We start from the raw sequence: 20625 nt of genomic DNA, 5'->3' as shown, positions 1-20625 counted from the left end.
TCTGTCTGTTTACTGTTTTTTCCAAAACCAACTCATGTCATTTCAGACTCTGCTACTCCCCTCTGCTCTGCACTACCTGCTGATTGCATTCACCTGGCCTGTCCCATCTACCAAACTCACCTGCTCCTAATCAGCTAATCAGCCCCTTCAGAGTATACAGGTATATACTGTTCCATTTTCTTAAGTTCTCTGCCAGATTGTCTAGTGTGTGTCCACCTAATTCTCCAGTGTTCCTGTAATCCTGCTTGTTTCGACTTGCCTTTTGGATTTTTGACTACCCCTTTTGCCTGCTCCCACTGGTTTTGTTTGCCACGCGGACTGATACACCGACATGAGAAACAGTTCATTTGGAGACTCTGAGCGGACAGCTCCAGCAGCTCGTGCAAGCCAGCCCATCGCCAGTAGTTTCACCACCCGCCAGTCCTTCTGTTCCTGCCGTCTCTGGTCCAGAACCTCGTCTTAAGTGTTCTAGAAGTCTTTTCTGGAGCTCCAGGCACCTGCAGCTCTTTGCTGACTTTGTGCTCATTGACTTTTGAACTACAGCCTCAAACATTTCCCACTGAGAGGTCGAGAGTGGCTTTCATAGTCACCCAGCTTACCGGGCGGGCCTGGGACTGCGGCGTGGCTGAGTGGGAGAACCAGTCTGCTTGCTGTTCTTCTGGGGATGCCTTCTCTGAGGGTCTTTGGAAGGTGTTTGATCACACTACCCCTGGTCGAGAGGCTGCTCATGGGTTGTTTAACCTGACTCAGGGAAACCGGAGAGTGACAGATTATTCCATTGAGTTCCAGACACTTTCTGCAGAGAGCGACTGGAACTCTTCCTCCCTGACCGATGCTTTCTGCAACGGGCTTTCTGATAGCATCAAGGACGAGCTGGTTGCTTGGTACCCTCCGACAGGTTTAGATGCTCTCATCGCCACGGCCATCCGCATAGTCTACAGGAAAGGAGACGAGAGAGAGCGCTGAATAGTACTCCCCAGGCCCTTCCATGTTCTCCTCCATCAAATCACTCCAATGTCTTCTCCTCCCACTGGTGTCCCTAGTGACCTAGTCAGCCCATGCAACTTGGCATGACCAGGCTGTCAGCTGCCGAACAACAGTGGCACCGAAGAGAGAACTGCTATATGTACTGTGGGCAGGGGGGGTCATTATGTGTCTTCCTGTCCAGTAAAAGACAGGGCTCACCAGGAATCCAGAGGGTGCTGGTGAGACACATCACAAAATCTGAAATGCCCTCTCGGTCTCTACTTAATGCTCAGCTAAACTACAATAGACCATCGCACAGTGTCTGTCCTTATTGACTCAGGGGCTGACACTAACCTTCTGGGCTGACACTAACCTTCTGGATCGTGGTCTTGCCATGCAGCTGGACATCAATCAGGAACCCTTGGTCGAGCCGAATGAGGCTACAACCCTGGATGGGCTCCTCCTCTGCACAATAACCCACTGCAATGTTCCCCTTCGTCTGGGCATATTAGCTAACCACACTGCTTGCTTCGTCCACAACGCCCATATGATTGTGTCATTGATCTCCTCCCTGGCTCATCACTGGCTCATCACCGCCAAGGGGGAGACTCTTATCCCCGCCAATTCCGATCGGCCTGAAATTGGAGGTCGACCGATTAGTCAACCTCTAATTTCAGGTCATCAGTTCAGTCTTGAATGGACCTAACAGTACAGACCTTGAACCTCGTAATGACTGGACAGAAAAATGCGTTAGTCTTTTGGCAAGATAGAGGGTATTCCGTCCGAAATCTCAGCAGATCCTAGAACTACACCTTCTGTCAGCAATATTCTTTCATCCCTCGACCAGTTTCAAACCATTGACATCTCTGAACTCGGTAAACTAATCTCTCAAATTAATTATTCTACCTGCCTGATAGACTGTATCCCAACTAAGTTTTTAAAAGAGCTTGTTCCAACTATTGGTCCTTCTATTTTATCAATACAATTTTTACCGAATAACACCCCTTAGCTGTAATGTAATCGCAACAGGGTCATCCCTATGTTCCCGGGTTCAATGTTACCCCGACCCTTTTTCCCCAAAAGGGTCCTATGTTCCACTGTCGCATAAGCCTATGCCTTCGCTAATTTAATTCAGCATTTTGTTAGGGTTAGAGGTAACGTCTAGGGTCAGGGTTAGGGAGTAGTGTTAGGGTCTACATAGGCCTATTTCTTGGGTCATTCTGTAACGATTACTAGTCGTATTTACATACTTCTTTTTGAAGACACTCAGTTTTGCTGATTATTTTTGACCTCCTCTAAATCATTCCACTGTCTAACATCCTGACATGACAAAGTAAAAGATTTTAATGTAGTTCGTATCTTTTTCTGCCTGAAAATCATGTTCCCTCTCAGATAGTTGCCCTCCTGTCTTGAATAGTATTTATAGGTTGTGAAGGAGGCTTTTGTTGGCAGCTTTGGACAACATCATCTGACCCCTGTGGGACCCCAAAGACTATGTCCAAGCAAGTTGATGTGTTGTCACCCATTTTAACAAATTGAGATCTTGTGTAGGTAGCTCCTGACCCATGCCAGTACTATATCTCTTATACCATATCTCCTCAGTTTACCAAAATATCATGGTTAATGGTGCCAAATGTTTTTTTTCAGATCCATGAAAACTCCTATAATAATAATAATAATAATAATAATAATAATAATAATAATAATATATATGCAAATTAAGGTATCAGAATTGCTTCTGAGAAAGAAAAAAGGGTTTTGTGGTGGCTCAGTGGTAGAGCAGTCCATATACAGAGGCTGAAAGTCCCTGATGCAGTGGCACCAGCTTTGAGTCCGACCTGTGGCCCTCTGCTGCATGTGGCCCCTTGTTGGCGACATTGCTGACAGCGGTTGGTCTGTCGGTCCAGATTGTCACTAACAGTTATCTAGTCAGGAATCAGGAAATCGGGAGCCTCAACTTCTGAGTCAGGCCTGTAGTAAAGGTGTGTGTGTGTGTGTGTGTGTGTGTGTATGTGTATGTGTATGTGTATGTGTATGTGTATGTGTATGTGTGTGTGTGTGTGTGTGTGTGTGTGTGTGTGTGTGTGTGTGTGTGTGTGTGTGTGTGTGTGTGTGTGTGTGTGTGTGTGTGTGGTGTGATTGTTCTAAGACTGCAAGGGAAGCTAAGCTTCCCCTTTAATGTCACCAAAAATATATATGTAATATATGTACAGCTGTGTGTACATTTCATTGACTAAATACACGCTAGAAAGCCTTCATCTTTTGTTCAGAATCAGCTACTTATCACTGGTAACCAGCGCTTTACACAGTCGGACACTCAGCTTCTACTGACTTCAATGGGGAAGTGTAGAGCGGGTTGTTCCACTGCAGCCAAACTAGACGCTCATTGGATAAATGCTGGGCTTTGTCCCGCCCATCGGATGCTCTGCGTCTCTGGGGGTCTATGGGGCAGTGGGCTGGCCTGGATACTCAGCTTTTGCATGATGGTTGGATGAGCTGTCTGAGGCAGAATCCTTTTTTAAATGTCAGCTAAATGAGCGAATCAGCAATCTTGTAGCATAAAAAAACCAGTGGAGCATTTTCAAGTTTTTCATTCCGTTGTTCTGAACCGATCCGGAGACTTTACCGATCCACAACGACTTTGTCTTTGTTAAAAAATGACTAGCGTTGTGTTTTGCGACTCTGTTCTGTCACTCTGCAGTTTCTGAGCTTCTCCCCCCGTCACAATCACAGTAGCCTGGCGCAGCAGCTCCAGCTGGACCAAGGCCGTTTAAGCAGCCTAGCTCTGCTGGCCATTGAGAGGACACTGATCAAGTCCCTGGAAAAGACGCCTAGTTGGTACGACAAGGTCACAGATCATTTTCTTGAAAAGGAACGAAGGGTAGAATTTACATATAAATAAACACATTTATGATGTAGGCCGGAAAAATGAGCTTCCCCTCCCTGAAAGACCAGCAGCCGCCACTGGTGTGTGTGTATTTAAGAGGGGAACATATAGGGGACGGACCAGAAGTAGAGAGGTGAATGGGTTTCATAAAGTTTACAAAAGACCCAAAAAAAAGTCAACACACATAGTGAGCGTAAAAGTAACAAGATGGAGGCTCTGAAAGAACAGGCTTGTCTGCAGTTACATCTTACTGCCAGAGATGCCGCTAGAAACAACATATCTAAATTATTATGGAGTACAACTTTAAATAAAATTGTGAGTGATTTGTAGGATTCACTGAGAAAGTCTGCATTCACATCTGAAAAAGGTTGCATTTGCATTAACCCAACATAACACTTACCACCATGCCAGTTTTGAGCAGCAGGTAATGGATGGTCTGTGTGACATCAGCAGCATGCATAAGGTTGTGGTAGGGATTCTTGTGTTTGCTGTAGCCCACCTCCAATGAGTCCACAAATGATATCAGAGCAGAAATAGGGACCTGCAATAGAGGAGACAATGTAACAACAACAATGAAACCAGTGGCAAATACTGCAGATCTTATGTAAGCCAAAATCTTGACTTAATTCAGAATATTCCAAGATTTATAAGCCAAAACTATGATTATAATTCACAAAGTTGAATTTGTCTGTTTCCAGATGAAATAGGGGCCACAAAAAGGGAATTGTGGACCATGTTCTCAATCATGGCCTTATAATGGCCGAATCCAGTCGAAGGTTGCAGTCAAATATTGGGAGAATGACTGTCTTCGATAATTCTAGAGAGAGAGAATATATATGTAATGCAACAATGTGCACTGCACTGTGATACTGTATACTGTAATGTTTCATAACACGTTTTATAGAATATATATATATATATATATATATATATATATATATATATGCAAATAGGAACAATATTTTTTTAATAGAAATCTCAATAAAAATCCAAATTTTGTGCTGCATTACTGTATTTTTCCAACATATGACTCTAAGACTCCTCAGCTAAATCACACTATTGGGTAGTCTGCCTCATGCACCACCCTAAAGACACGCTAATCAAGCTATCTTAGCGAACTACAGGCAGGGACAAGGATTTCTCACCCCCCATCCTGTTTGATTCAAAGAGTAGCGGGAATTTATGGCTAAAAATTAAAACAGAACGGAGGATTTACTTCATGTCCTAACAGCATGCGACTGTCGCGTCACATAGATGCTCTCTGTCCACACGTATTCACTGAATGCGTGTAACAGGCTGTAAAGTACGATCCCGAAAAAAATGTTAGCCACTAATTTATGAATTTCACTGCAACCTGTGCATGCCAGAGACATAGAGACACTTATGTCAGAGTCACATTATAACCGAGCCATCTGGTCTCTGTGCTATAACTGTACAGGCTGCTGTTGTTTTCAGGAGATGTAATGAAGATAAACACCATCTACTTCCATGTGTAATTACCCATGGAGCTGGGAGCGGTCTGGCTGGCTCCTTCCAGATTCAGGCTTTGGCATTACCTGCCTTAGTCATGTGTCAAAAAAATGAGTGCCGTTAAGAGGAATTTCGACAGCCCTACTTTGAAAACATCTAAGCTGTTAGCATCTCAAGTGTCGACAGCTGTACATGTATCTGCATTTGAAAGGAATGGTGACAGAGCAAAGGAGTTACGGTACCAGCAGTCAAAACATGTCTGTGCATATAGTAATGTTACTTCATAGTAAACAGTACAAAATGTATAGTGATATACAGTTCAGTAAGTTGTGATGTGGATGAGAATCTCTGGTCCGACAGACAAGAATGTCAGGAGATGTAGAAAGACTACATACAGCACTGCATGTACAGTTCTGCCTAAGGGGTTGTTTCCTCCATTTACATTTTGAATTAATATTTTTTTCTGTGTGATGCTGTGCTGTCAAACAGTCTGACTGTGTATCTTGTCCAAAATCTTGCAATCAGTTTTTGTACTGTTAAAACTGATATATGAAATACAAAAAAAGAGAGATTCTATAGATTTAGAGCAAGTTCCAGGCTTTAGGTAATGCACTTGCTGTTTTGCAAATGTTAAGGATGATTAACAAATTTACCAAAGCAACTGAGAAACTGTAATACATATATGATGCACACAATCACATATCTGAAGTAACTTATCAAGGCAGTGAAAGTTTGTTGGCATACCTTGAAACGATTGATCAAGTCATATCTGGTGAGGAGCTCATAGAAGACAATTTTCAGAGCATGGTCTCCACTAGCATCATTCAGTGCAAACACATCAAATGACCACATGTCCACTCGCTAGAATAGATACAAACAAACAAGTTTCATTAGGGCATGAATACCAGTTTAGCTGTTCATTTGTTAATTGCTATGGTTCCATAATTTCTACTGGTATCATCCATAAGAAAACATAAAAATACCCATGTCATATTAGTCTAAATGCTCATGTCCATTTACTATTTATATCCATGTAGAAAAATCGTGTGTGTGTTTGTGTGTGTGTGTGTTTGTGTGTGTGTGTGTGTGTGTTTTATTGCCTTTTTTTTCATTCATGGTTAGCCTCCTCATTTGTTGTATTGTACCCTGCTTCTGGTCCGTACTCTGAATTTCTATCTGAATTCTCAGAGTTTCTGTCAAATTTAGTCCTTAAATCTGATAAAGTAATCATTGTAGAAGATTTTAATATTTACATGGACGTTGATAATAATAGCGTTAGTATTGCGTTTATGTCTCTATTGATTGGATTGGTTTTAGTCAGAGTGTACATAAACCTACTCACTGTTTTAATCACACCCTCTACCCTGTTTTGGCTTATGGTGTGGAAATTAATGACTTAATAGTCTTTCCACAGAATGCTATTTAATCAGACCATAATTTAATAACTTTTGAATTCATATTACAGGACTACTCACCTCTGGGCAAAGGTTTCTACACTAGATGTTTATCTGATAGTGCTGTAACTAAATTTAAGGAAGCGATTTCATCTGCATTTAATTTAATGCCTTATCCTAATATTCAAGATTCCTGTACTAATGTCAGTTTCTCTGAAATTGATCACCTTGTTGACAGTGTTGCAGGCTCTCAGACCCTCAGTAGTCATGACTTCATGACCTTCTTTAATGACAAAATTATAACTATTAGAGACAGTCGGTGGCACTTCATATCATCGGCCTTGTGAAAGGTTAAATACCTGGATCTCCACACCAGATAGTTGGACCAGTCCCAGCCTGGTCAGATGCGTATGTGAACTTCAAAGAGGAAAGTTTTAAGTTTACTTTTAAATATTTCTTGGATGAGAGGTGAAACGTCTTCCTAGACAAATAACCAAGTCCAGTTGCTTTTGACTGAAATTGCTTTGGGGATCTAAAGATATTGGTACTTTCGTTGATGTTTTGTTGTCATCCAGCACCACAGTAAGGAATCTGGGTGTTATTTTTGATCAGGATATGTCCTTCGATTCTCACATAAAACTAACGGCAAGGAATGCATATTTTCACCTGCATAATATTGGGAAAATTAGGAACATTGTGTCTCAGAAAGATGCAGAAAAACTAGTCCATGCATTTGTTACTTCTAGGCTGGACTATTGCAACTCCTTATTATCAGGCTGCTCCAATAAGTCTGTTAAGAGTCTCCAGTTGGTCCAAAATGCTGCAGCTTGTATACTGACTAAAACAAATCGAAGAGAGCATACTCTCCTGTATTAGCTTCTTTGCACTAGCTACCTGTAAAATCTAGAATAGAATTTAAAATCCTTCTCCTTACCTACAAAGCTCTTATTGGTCAGGGTCTGTCGTATCTTAAAGAGCTCATAGTACCGTATTACCCGACTAGATCGCTGCACTCTGAGAATGCAGGGCTATTTGTCGCTCCTAGAGTCTCCAAAAGTAGAATGGGAGGCAGAGCCTTCAGCTGCCAAGCTCCTCTCTTGTGGAACCAACTCCCAAGTGCTGTTCAGGAGGCAGACACTGTCCCCATATTTAAAAGTAAATTTAAAACTTTCCTCTTTGATTAAGCTTATAGTTAGGGTTTACGAGCCCTTAGCTCTCTTGTTATTGGCATTCATTTTCTTTTATAGCCTGCATGTACAAGCTGATTTTGTTATGCTTAATGATGCTGCTATAGACCTAGTCTGCCGGGGGATAATCCTGTTCCTGATACTCTGAGCTTCTCTCCTCTCTGTCTGTATCATCCATGACTTATCAAACCATGTTACTAATTGAACTTCTTCCCCGGAGTTGTTTGTGCTTTGTCGTCTCACAGGTCTTTGCTGATGTGGTGGTGCCTGCTGCCATGGTCCTGCATTACGCTTCCTGCTACTATTATTACTTTTACTCATATATACTATCATTAATCTTATAAATTATAAAATTTGTAGCCATAAAAACATCGTCAGTGATATGTCTCATTGTATCACACTACTCATTATTGATCATATTAACTAGAGATGAGCATTATCTGTATCCGTTTTTTTGACTTGATTTTTTTATCAGTGTGATTTTTAATTTTTTTGGTTCTTTTTTATGTGTGTGTGAGTGAGAGAGAAAGAGAATGTGTGAGTGAGTGAGTGGACAGCTGACGGTTTAAAAAAAACAAACTCTGACAACCGAGAGGGAGTGTGTGTGTGTGCGTATGTGTGTGTGTGTGTGCGTATGTGTGTGTGTGTGTGTGTGTGTGTGTGTGTGTGCGTATGTGTGTGTGTGTGTGTGTGAGAGTGAGAAAGAGACAGTCCGCTAATGAGGATTTTCATTCAATCCGAGCACGGATATTGACACGTTTTACTTGTATCATAGTCGTACTCTGCAAAAGTGGTTTATTCGCTCATCTCTAATATTTACCACCATAATTATTATCGTTGTCATTTTCTATCACCTTAGGTGTGCTTGTTTCTTACTATTCTGCGATATTAGGTGCCATAACATATAAGTCATATTCACATTACTATAGATATTATTATTGTTACTGTTACTTTTGTGGTTGCTTGCATCTCTGGAAGTGTGTCTTTGTGTCTGTCTTTGTCTCTCTCTGTCCATCTGTCTGTCTTTTCTCTCTCCTTTTCTTCCTCCCCAACCGGTCAAGACCAAGCGAAGCGAAGTGCAAAATACTGCAGTTCCCCAAAGCAATTTCAGTCAAAAGCAACTGGACTTGGTTATTTGTCTAGGAAGACGTTTCACCTCACATCCAAGAGGCTTCATCAGTTCATGTATGCAACTGACCAGACTGGGACTGGTCTAACTAACTGCTGTAAAGATCCAGGTATTTAACCTCTCACAAGGCGGATGATGTCACTGGAACCCTTTGTGCTCCAAGTGCCAAACGTCTTCCTAGACAAATAACCAAGTCCAGTTGCTTTTGGGATAACGATGACCTGGACAAATGAGAACATTCACAGGCTTTGCACAATAGCAGTTTCTCATTGACCCCCATGTTAAACAGGCTTATTTTCTCATCTGTATGTTTAAGTCATATCTCCATGACAACACTTAGGAGGGAGAATATTTTTGTAACAGGCTAGCTTTTATTTTATTGGAGGATGAAGTTTATGAATAATTAGGGGTGTGGCCTCTTGAGTGACGGTTAGCCTCTGACCGTCACTTCTCCTCGGAGGCTAGCTGTCAGGATTAGCATCATTAGCAGGCTAACTCTGTCATCTCGACCTGGACTGCGGTCATTCGTGTGATGGTGTTTCCATAAGTGACAAGTTGGTTTGCTCTTTAATCCACTGTACAAACAGATGGTTTAGGAACACACCATGTTAACTGTTATGCTAATTAAATAGCTGCACTTGCACCATGACTTGCAGTACAGTCGCTATGTATGACACATACACTAGATGCTAATCTGGAGCAGCGTGAGGATTCGGCCGTGAGGGTCGCTGTTTTACAGTCTATGAGCACAGGACTGTGTTGAATATCGGTTTAAATCAGAGATCATAAATGCTTCCTGCCAGTACTTGACTCCCGGAGCCAAAGTAGTCTCCGCTAGAGACACTGGACTCCCACTCCCGTTTATCTAGCAACATCTTCTGTAAGCCTAGCCCCTGGGCGGTGGAGCTAATGTGGCTAATTCTGTAAACGTCACCCAGAAAGACTACAGAAGAATATGATTGGATCAAGTTGAGAGAACAGACCCCGGCGGAGAGGCCACATCCATTTTTTATACAGTCTATGGTCAAGACAGATGTTTGTCCTCCACAGAGCTGGGTCTGTCCGACGTTCCTGCATGGTAAAGGGAAGGTTTTCGTTGCCACTGTAAGGGGGAATTGTTGGGTCTATGTAAATCATAATAAAGTAATTGAGTGTGGTTTTACTACTCTGGAAAGTGTCCTGAGATACATTTTGTTATTATTTGGTACTGTAAATAAAATAAAATTGAACTTAATTAAACTGCGAATGTTAAGTGAACATGTGTCCAAGCTGTGGCATTGTCTAGTGATGTCCAAATTAAACTTTATGAGGCATTAGTATTTGTTGAGCCCACTAAATGGAGCTCTTGGTTTAAAGAGAAAGGCTCAATGAATCGTGATTCAATGTGTTTTCAACCCTTTGTTGAACAGTGAGCTCCATCTAGTGGACTCAGACAATAATGAAAATGCTTCATGAAGCTTCATTTGGATAGCACTACCATTGTCCCCCCAGCCAAGCTAACTCTATTTCCTGTTGACCTCCCAACCCTGAACAATCCCTTACTGCCTACCAGTAACTGCCACTAAGCCAATTTTATAAAGTTGCAGTCGCCAATATTTCTTTGATCATATTCACTGAAACTGACACTCTGCTCCGATAGAACAACATAAATGATCCGGTTTTAGAAAAAAAAATGTGCCTCCACGTGCACCTAGAGCCTGTTGTTTGTTTGCAAAAATCCACCAGGCCCGAATCATCCTGTCCATTCATCGCACCCCCCTCGTGCATGTTACAATATCACATGCCTAACTCCATGTAGTCCATGCTGTTTATTGATGAGAGAAGACACAGGCGTTTTTCATCTGGTGCACGCGCACTGACGAGCACTCAATGGGAGGGAGTGGAGGGGCTTGGTGGTAAAGGAGGAGGGGCATGAGAGTTGTAAACATTCGAAATTTGACTGAGTTAACACAATCTGCCAGACTTGCTGACTGCAGCTTTAATAATCTTTAACTAGCTTTAACAATCCAGTTGCTTTGGTTTCACTGCCCAGCCATCCATCTTTTTATACAGTACAGTGTAGACTCAGAACACACACTTGTTTGGAGAGAAAGAGGGTTGATCATAGCTTGGCTGCTGTCAGTTGACAGCACAGTGGTCTGCTTGGGTCAGGAGCACTTTGGCCCTACTCTGGAGAAGGTCCAATTCCAGTGTAGTTTGGAGTGTAATATTTTGAATTTTCAGGTACATTTTATGAACCTAAATATAAGGTTTTCATCCCTCCACCTGTCAATTCAATAATGGATTGATGGATGGATTGAGATCACAGCATTTGCTTGGCAATAAAACCTATGAACAAAATACAATTTACATTTGTGAAAGAGTGAGAGATACATGAAATATCGTCTAAATGCTATTAATCTATATAAGCTTTTCAGCATAGTCAAATGAGCATACCCACACACCCACACACACACACACACACACACAAACATTAATACCTTGAGCACAGGGAGGACATTTGGGGGATAACTAAGACCGGCCATGCTGGAGGTTCGTCTGTACATCCTGTCACAGAGATAAATCACACACAGACACACAATGTGAAAACAAGCAAACACACCGAATGCTACACTGACTCGTATGGTAACAATTACAATTTATTTATTTTCTGTTATCTTTTCATACATTATTTTTGCAAAGAGTGTTTCGAATTGGTAAATATGATAGTTATAAATTCATTATTAAAAGACAAAACTCAGAAAAGTTCCATCAAGCAAATTTAGGCAACTATCTCCTCTCTACTACATTAAAAAATAGGTTAGAAAGTTGGCAGTGAGTCTAGATAGTATGGAAGTAAATCTGTGTCATAGGATTTTGAAATTAAATAGCCATTGAGTTGGGGCGGCCAGTGACCCCATGTGTAGAGGCTGATTGTTCTTATCCTGGTGGTCACGGTATCGACACCACGGGCGGCATATTTCTCGCATGTCGCTGCACACTGCTACACTGGTTAGTTTCTTATAGAGATTGTCGGACTGGGGACTGGGGGAAGACAAAAGGCGGAGGAAAAACACACCTAACAGACACTCGCAGCTGTCCCGGTCACCGTCATCAGTGGGAGCCATTATATTTTCAAGCCATATCTCATATCTTCTGTTGCAGAAATGATTATATAAGTGCAGAACTTTGTGCGAAGTTTGGGGCTGCCCTCACAGACTCTGTCTCCCAGACGCCAAACGTCGAAGTCCTGTCTTCTCCAAAATGGTAAGAGGAAATAAGGCGGATCTGACAAGATGGCGACTCCCATAGGCAACTATGATTGGTTCAACTTGAAATAACTGACAACGTCAACGTACATTAGAGGCTACATCCATTTTATATACTATCTATGGTGTGACTGTTGTGTGTTGCAGGTTTGGGCAACAAAGTGAGCAGGCTTAGAGCCTTGCCCAATCCGGAGCTACAGATGGCATTGGCTCTACACATACTGTACATCCCTAACCTGTTGTTGTTGTTGTTGTTGTTGTTGTTGTTGTTGTTGTTGTTGTTGTTGTTATATCAGGAAAAAGACATGGGAGAAATGTGAGAATACTTAGCTGGAAGATATGTTTGCCCAGGGATTTAGTCATCCACCAGTGAACCATTGAACACTCCTGTTACACCTGGGGTCCGTTTCACAAAGCAGGTTCAAAAAACTCTGAGTCTAACCCTGAACTCTGAGTTGATCTACTCTGAGATAGGAAACTGAGTTTTCAGTTCCAGAACAGCAGATTTGCGTTAGGTCGATCAACTCAGAGTAGTTTGACCTGGAGTTAAGTGCGTGCACCACAAGTAAAAAAAGACAGCATCAATGGAGCCCTGATTCGATGAGTCACCATAGCAACGGGGAAGCGGAGGGCTACGGCACAACTGGAATTGGAAATATTAATGCGCTCATACGGAGAGTTTGAGCAGGTTTTTCGCCGAAAGTGTAACACCGCTGCAGTAGCAAAAGAGAGGGAGACGGCGTGGGAGAACATTGCTGCTCGGGTCAGTGCGTAAGTTTAATATCACAGGGGGGACTGCTTGAGTGGTAGCCTATTAATTTATTTAATTTAGGTGCAGTCCCACGGGGGAGAAGCGCACTTGGCAGCAGCTTAAGATGAAACATAAAGATATTGTTCAAACAGGTAAAACATTGGCACAATCTCATGGTGACACCTCATTTAGAGCACGTTTTACATTGTAAAGTAAAAATTACCGTAAGTGGCTGTTTTATATGTTGTATAAAAAACTCCCATTTGCAAAAAAACGCAGCGCAACACACAATATCTGCTGTGATATGAAACGGTACCGCTCAAAAAGAGAATTGCCTAGAAATGCAAGAACATCTATAATCAATAGTTTGATAATCATCTCCCGACGAATATTTAATTCTCTGCGCAGTAATGCTGCACCTTCATCCACGGAATCATAATCAAAAGGACATGCCATGGTAGTGAAATAGTTGCCACCTAATATAACTTCTAATGTAGGCCTACTGAATGATTTTTGCAATGATTTTCTGAAAAAACAGACGACAGAACTATACTACGCCAAAACTCGCCCGCTGACTGAATGAATGAGGAAATCAAACACCGTGTGTGGCTGAAAGAGGGCGGTTAAGTTACCTCTCTTTGTGAAACAGGCTAGAGTTACCCCTCTTTCTCTGGTTTGAGTTACTTACCTTTGTGAAACGGAAAACTCAGAGTTTCCCTCATTTCAGGGTTAACAGACTCAGAGTTTTCACTAAACCTGCTTTGTGAAACGGGCCCCAGGTCCTGATGGCATTTGTAGCCACACACACATCTCGCATCAGCAGTAAGTGTGAGTCGCAGAACTTGCTTGTTATTTCAGCACCCATGTTAACAGGTTAGAGCAGCCACAATGCCCACCTGAGCAATTCGGCTCAGCCACGGCTTGGCTGAGGAACTTCTAGGAATTTGAAGTTTCTCCTAAACATGCACAGTATGCAGCAAAAGGGATACAATGAATGTTCTTTTAATTGTCACAGGTGTGCGAGGCACAATAGTTTCAGCCACCATGCACTGCTCATGCAGCAGTCTGGCTCAGCCATCAGAGCTCCCTTTGGCGTCAGGTCTCCCAACTTGCAAATAGGCTTATTGTGGATCATCACTTATTCATATAATCATTCTGTGATGTAGTGTTGCTTTCGTCAACGAAAATGATGACGAAATATCTTCGTCAATGAACCTTTATTACGTGGCGAAAACTAGACGAGACGAAACAAAAATGCTCGGCATGTGACGATGATTATGACTAAATATATTATGCAATTTCGTTGACGAATAAAAACGAGACGAAATGTCTCTTCATTTTCGTTGACGAAAACGAGACAGAATAACTTTGTTTCGTCTTGTTTAGTCACGTTATTATTATTATTATTTTGAAGTTTCTCTCTCAGTCTCGCGTCTGGGCGACGTCACTTCCTCAATCCGTACACGCGCATTATTTAGATTCGGAAGATGCCGCTGCTGTGGGTTTACGTTAGCGTTAGGGTTAGCGACAACTTAGGTAAGTCAAGTCATAACGTAACGATACTTTCTGTTTTAGAAAGCTCATGGGACATGAGGCTACGGTTAATGTGTCGGGTTTTAACGCTAGGTTTAGACGTTAGCCACTGGAGCTGAGAACGTGTGTGTGTGTGTGTGTGTGTTTTTAGTTCCTACCTGACTCACTCTAGAAGTGCACTTAACTTCCCCTTGTTGGCCAAATACTTTCACTAGTTTTGTATTTCACAGAGCAAATCACACTGAACTGAATTTGGCATCAACATAAATTGGATTACTTATTCTAGATCTGTACATGCATGTAAACTAAAGATATCTGCATGGGTTTGGCTAAAAGAAAATGTCGGTTTCGTCAATACTACTAGGTACTTTTATTATATTGGCAATATAATTGCATTACTAAAAAGAGACTAATATACAATTTTCTTTGACTAAAACTAGACTAAAATGCTCAGACTTTTAGTCGACTAAAACGAGACTAGACTAAAAGTAAAACAGGCCGCCAAAAACAACACTACTGTGATGTTTGCTTTGCACCCAGGCCCGTTTGTACTCACACTACCTGGGCCTCTGCGCGAATGCTTCTTGCCTGCCTATACGTCATCACACCGTAACACGTCATACGCATTGATTGACGTCATCGCGATGCGTCACTTTGTTTACAAATCTTTCCATATACCTCAAAGTTTTCGTGCTTCTTGTCCAACTGTTTTTGAATATTTTCATCCGACCAAATCTGCAGTAAACACTCCACCTCCGCATCACACTAACGTGAACCTTTCGCCGCCATTGTTTTAAATGTCCACGCATGGTCCGTCCTTCTTTTTTCTGTGTCCGAACAGGCGCACATAAAATTACGTCAGAGCCGCCATAGACCGTAGAACCCACCTCTCCCAAATGGGCCGTGGCCAGCAAGCACACTGGTCAAACAAACTAGACTTTAGCTGTGAAACGTGCTTGGGCACATTACAGATGGACAGTGTGAGTGCGCCCTTAATGGACCAGCAGTTCTATCAATTTGGGAACACCAGAGATAGGCCCACAAAGCAATTTCAGTCAAGAGATAGGGGGTGATTTAAAGTAGAGAGGAAATAACCCTGTGTGTAGGATACACCAGTATTACTGCTGGTACTGATGATAAGCTGTAAGTATGGGGAAATATTAGCTTCATCATTCAATTTTCCACAAAAACTTTATACTAACCTAATTTTTTAGGTTATCAAATATATTAATAATTTCAATAAAAAATGACATAGTGAGATAATGGGAAAACTTCATGATCAAAACATTACTATTAAGGGCCAACAACCAAGTAAACAAACAAACAAAACAAACCTCTCCACAAAGATCCCAGCCTGTACTGCATGGACGATGCTGCGGAATCGTGGTTTGTCTTCATTACGCCGCAGCCTCAGTCCCCTCTGCCGGGTAAAAGTGGAAGCCAGCCAGTCCCGAACCTCTGACGGTACTGAGTCTGACTGGATGTCACTTAGCTCATCCTCTGGATCTGCCAGCCGCCTGCAGGGAGAGGCACATTCACAAATACCTCATACAGTGTAAAATATCTGCAGGCTACCGAGTGAAAACAAAAATAATCATCTGCCTTAGTGCTGTTGCACTGTTGATGTATCTGTAGGGAAAGTTAGAAAGGTATATAGGAGATATCCTACCATATAAATTAAGCATTTAATAAATTCATTAATCACCTTTTAATTATTAATTAGGCTAAATGTATGGGCATGGCCAAGCTATGATATGGAAATACTATTTCATAATCATACCTGAATGGAAAGTAAAGTTTGATATCAAATGGCTAGTGGTCACATGATCTGCTCATTAAAGTACTAATGACACATCATATCACCAAGAGGAAGGAGATGTATTTCACAGCTCCAGAGCAGTTTCCAGACGTGCAGAACACAGGGTCTCTCCCGAGGTGCAGGGTGGCAGAACTAGATTGTCAGAGGATTCGTCAGAGGCCAAAGAGTGGACCGGCTGTCCAACAGGCGGCACACAACAGTCTCTCAGAAGGGGAAGCTCATACAGTTTCCTTGACAACAGGTTTAAAAGCGGCAAGGGTTACTTTGTTGTCAACCCTAACTCTTCAGCTATTAAGCCAAAAAGAGTCTTTCTGGATACCTCAGCAGGGGCAGCTTGAGTTAGGTGAATGAGAGTCAGTTGCTTTTCAAGCTACTGGCGGATACTGGATTTAATATAAACTTAAAGGGTAACTTTGCGCTGTTGACTAAGGCTTAATTTAACCAGCCAAGATAAAATTAGCTTGTTGTAAAAAAACTACTTAAAAGGACGTTTGACTGGTTAATAAAACGTTATTAAACAAATAAAACAAAGTCTGGCAGAAATTTACTTACTAAGATAAAAGACCATACTAGATAGATGTTGCAAAATAATATATGACAACAACACTGTACAGAGGATGCAGAAGACTAGACTACAAGACAAAACAAAAGACGAAGGAGACAGCTTGGATCTGCTGGAAGTAACACCCTCTTTCTTTGCTCCCACATGATTTCTTCATGTTAGTACTTATAGTATCATGTTTAATATCACAACGTATTTGTAACTTTGGTATTATTGGTTGTAGAAAGATCAGATCAGTTATTTATGAGCTATAATAAGTTTCAGTTCCTCTCAAAGGACAAAGGGTCAAGAGAGTCTAGAAGGGCGGTAGAGATCATAGCTCGGCCAAGATGCCGAGTTTCTTGTTTGTCATGAGGGGTCTCTGATATATCAGACTGACATTTGGGGGTGTCATCACGAATAGTGTCCCCTTTCTTTGATAACAACATATAGGGCAATACATCCTACATATCACGCTTTCTCTCCAGAACTGTTGATTGATGACGTAACTTTGTCAGAACAGCATACTTTCTGTCTTGATTATTTCTTCTGACTTTGCTGTACTCACTATTAAATGAGTTAAACAATGGAGCATCATTCAAACTAGACACAATTCATTCTATTAACCCTTTCTTTTGGATTGTAAATGTAACCCACACAGGGTTACTTGAGTGCAATCCTCTATTCTGTCGGAGGGTGCCGCATACACCCTTGGGGACTTTCTAAAAAAGGCGCTCACTTGTCTTTTCTTAATGTAAGACGTTGCCAGAAAGCATAAAAAGCTGTGGGAGTTGAGCTGCATGGATCTGTAAGCTCCTCAAGATGCCTCCGGTAAGGATGCTATGTTGTAAAATACTGTTCTTTTAAAGCCAGGTGGAGTTGTTACCCTGATACTTGCTGTTTTATATCACATACATGCAGATTCAGATTGTCTTATGTTGTTGTAAAAGCTCACAAAAGATGGGTAATCACGCTAGCTGCGTGTTAATCGCTAGCATGGCAATCGTTAGCATTAAATGTGGATTTTTTCTGATTTGAACTCTGCTGCTAGCTCAACTAAGACACTGTAGCAGCAGATCATTGATAGCATTCACACTACTAAAGGTGCCTTATTCTCTGTTTGCTGACTTAGAAGTAATTTAATTGAGGCAGTATTTACTAAACTACGTAGATGATGGTGATTTAGTTTATTAATTGCCAATATATGTGTTTAATATTGATATGAGAAGCATAAGTTCATCTCTACTTATAAAAGACTGACTATATTCAAATGACTGATTACAATAGTGATGTGATGAAATGTTCTTAAGATGAATACATAGATTTAAATGGTTAAGAAATGTAAATATCCGGTTTTCGGAACTTACATGATTAAGATGGAAGCACATGATCGATTGATTGCTTGTTCATTGGAACTGACCTATCTCATGTGGTGTGATGTGTCTCTATTCCTTTACACTATGATTAGAGTACTTACTCGATTGGACATTTGAATGATAGAGATAAGTTGATCATATTTAAAAACAGAAATTAAACAATAGTAACTAATGCATTCTGTACTGTATGCATAGATTGTTTTTTATTAAGGGAAAGATCATCCAGAACCTGACCCTTGCGGTCAGTAGCGAGCTAACCGTAGACGCTGACTGAATGGACAAAGAGCCTGGCCAGCTGTGCCATCCTTGGAAGACATCATCACCCTGCTTCGTCATTCGAGATACAGATAAGATCACACATGAATCTACCCGCGTGAAGATCCCTCCCCCACACCCCCCAAGCCTAAATCCAGGTCTCCATCCTTCTCCCTTCCTCAAGTAAGCCTTTCTCCCCCCTTATCCCCTTTGGAGTTCCGGGAGCTACCCCCACCCACTCCCCGCCCTACTCCTATTTTTACTCCCCTTGACCGACCTCAGCGATCCCCCCCTCAGCGTCATCTCAGTGGCACCTCCCTCCCACCTCCCCCCCCCCTCCACGAAAGTGTGCTTCACAAACCCTCAGCCCTACTCCGCCCCTCTTACGTAAACCCCCTCTACTCCCTCAACGTCCACCTCCAGTAGTTCATTTCAGCTCTGACGCTGCCCACTCCTCCCCCCCCCCCCCTCATGGCCACCCCCGCCCCGCCCTGACAGCAGTCCTGAATATTATTGATACAAAACAGGGTTCAGCAGTAGACCACATTATCAGCTGGGCCCAAGGCTGCCTACGTCAAAGCTTGGCACCTTCTACATTCCTGTTGTGACTACCAAGAGAGAGAACATTGGGAAACGTAGACACCCTGCTAACCTAAACAATCTCATTCCTATCCTCTCCAAATCAAAGTCAACATCGAAGCCTGTCAATAACACCATCAGGATGGGTCTGCTCAATGTTAGGTCTCTGAATAACAAATAATTTTTAGTCAACGATTTTAATACTACTTCCAAACTTGATTTTATGTTTTTAACTGAAACATGGCTGGAGCAATAAAACAGTGCAAGCATTCTGATCGAGACATCACCCCCCAACTATAACTTTATTGATGTATGTAGATCTGGGAAAAGGGGGGGAGGGGTTGCTGCTATATTTAAAAACATATTTCAGGGGAAACAGATGTCACTTGGTGATTTTACATCATTCGAATACCTGTGTGCTGTGTTGAAATGCTCTCCCAAAATTCTTCTGTTAATAATTTACAGGCCACCTAAATACTCAGCAAATTTTTTCGATGATTTTACCGAATTATTGTCTAGTATCTCCACTGACTTTGACTGCCTAGTTATAACTGGTGACTTTAATTTTCATATTGACGATTCGAATGGCAAGGGTGCAAAGGAACTTTTTACTATTTTAGATACATTTGACCTGTCTCAACATGTGAAAGAGGCTACTCATTGTAAAGGACACACCCTGGACCTGATTATCACAAAAGGTCTCAATGTTTCTGATGTTCTTGTGACTGATCTTTCATTGTCTGATCACTTCTGTGTTTTCTTTAATATTTCTTTAATTCCGGAAACACAAACAGAATCAAAGAATGTCAAAAAGCGCTACATCAATGAACATGCTAATGTACTCTTTAAAAATGCCATCTCCTCGCTACCACCTCTAAACCCATGCCATGCTGATGATCTTGTAAACAACTTTAATTCCAAAATTGTGAATATCTTAGATGTCATTGCACCGGTTACAGTTAAAACGATTTCTGGTAAGCAAAAGGCACCCTGGAGAAAAGCTGCTGTTGTTACAGCCCAGAGAAGAGAGTGCAGGAAGGCTGAACGAATCTGGCGAAATACAAAACTTCATATTCACCATGACATCTATAAAGAGAGGCTCCATGCCTACAATTTAGTCTTAAAAAGTGCTAGAGAAACATTCTTCTCCAATATCATAAACAGCAACACTAATAAGGCCAAAACCCTATTTGCAACTGTCGACAGACTGACCAACCCCCCAACACAAATACCAGCCGAACTCCATTCCACACAGAAATGCAATGAGTTTGCATTCTTTTATACTGATAAAATTGAAGGCATCAGACGTGCCATCAATATCTCAAACAAAAAAGTTGGATCACCACCCCGTTTAGGCCAAAATAACACAGCAATGATGGCAAGCTTTAATGCCATAGACTCTAAAACTCTAGTGGAAACAGTGACCGATCTAAAGCCAACCACCTGCTGTCTCGATGCTTTACCTACCAACTTCTTTAAGAATGTTTTTG

General features: G+C 41.7%; 1 protein-coding gene across 1 annotated transcript in view; it reads right to left on the bottom strand.

The window, feature by feature from the left end:
* LOC310963283 (dual specificity calcium/calmodulin-dependent 3',5'-cyclic nucleotide phosphodiesterase 1A-like) overlaps window positions 1-20625 on the bottom strand; it is a gene marked incomplete at both ends in the record, with an annotated part of 104860 nt that overhangs the window by 65817 nt on the left and 18418 nt on the right. The window contains 4 exons of the mRNA XM_083936025.1: window positions 4254-4394; window positions 6068-6184; window positions 11514-11580; window positions 15900-16082. Of these exons, the coding sequence (XP_083792151.1) occupies window positions 4254-4394; window positions 6068-6184; window positions 11514-11580; window positions 15900-16082 (508 nt within the window). The remainder of the gene's footprint in view (window positions 1-4253; window positions 4395-6067; window positions 6185-11513; window positions 11581-15899; window positions 16083-20625) is intronic.

This window comes from Echiichthys vipera, assembly GCF_963691815.1.
Source record: "Echiichthys vipera genome assembly, chromosome: 21".
NCBI lineage: Eukaryota > Metazoa > Chordata > Actinopteri > Perciformes > Trachinidae > Echiichthys > Echiichthys vipera.
This window is presented reverse-complemented; position numbering and strand designations above follow the sequence as displayed.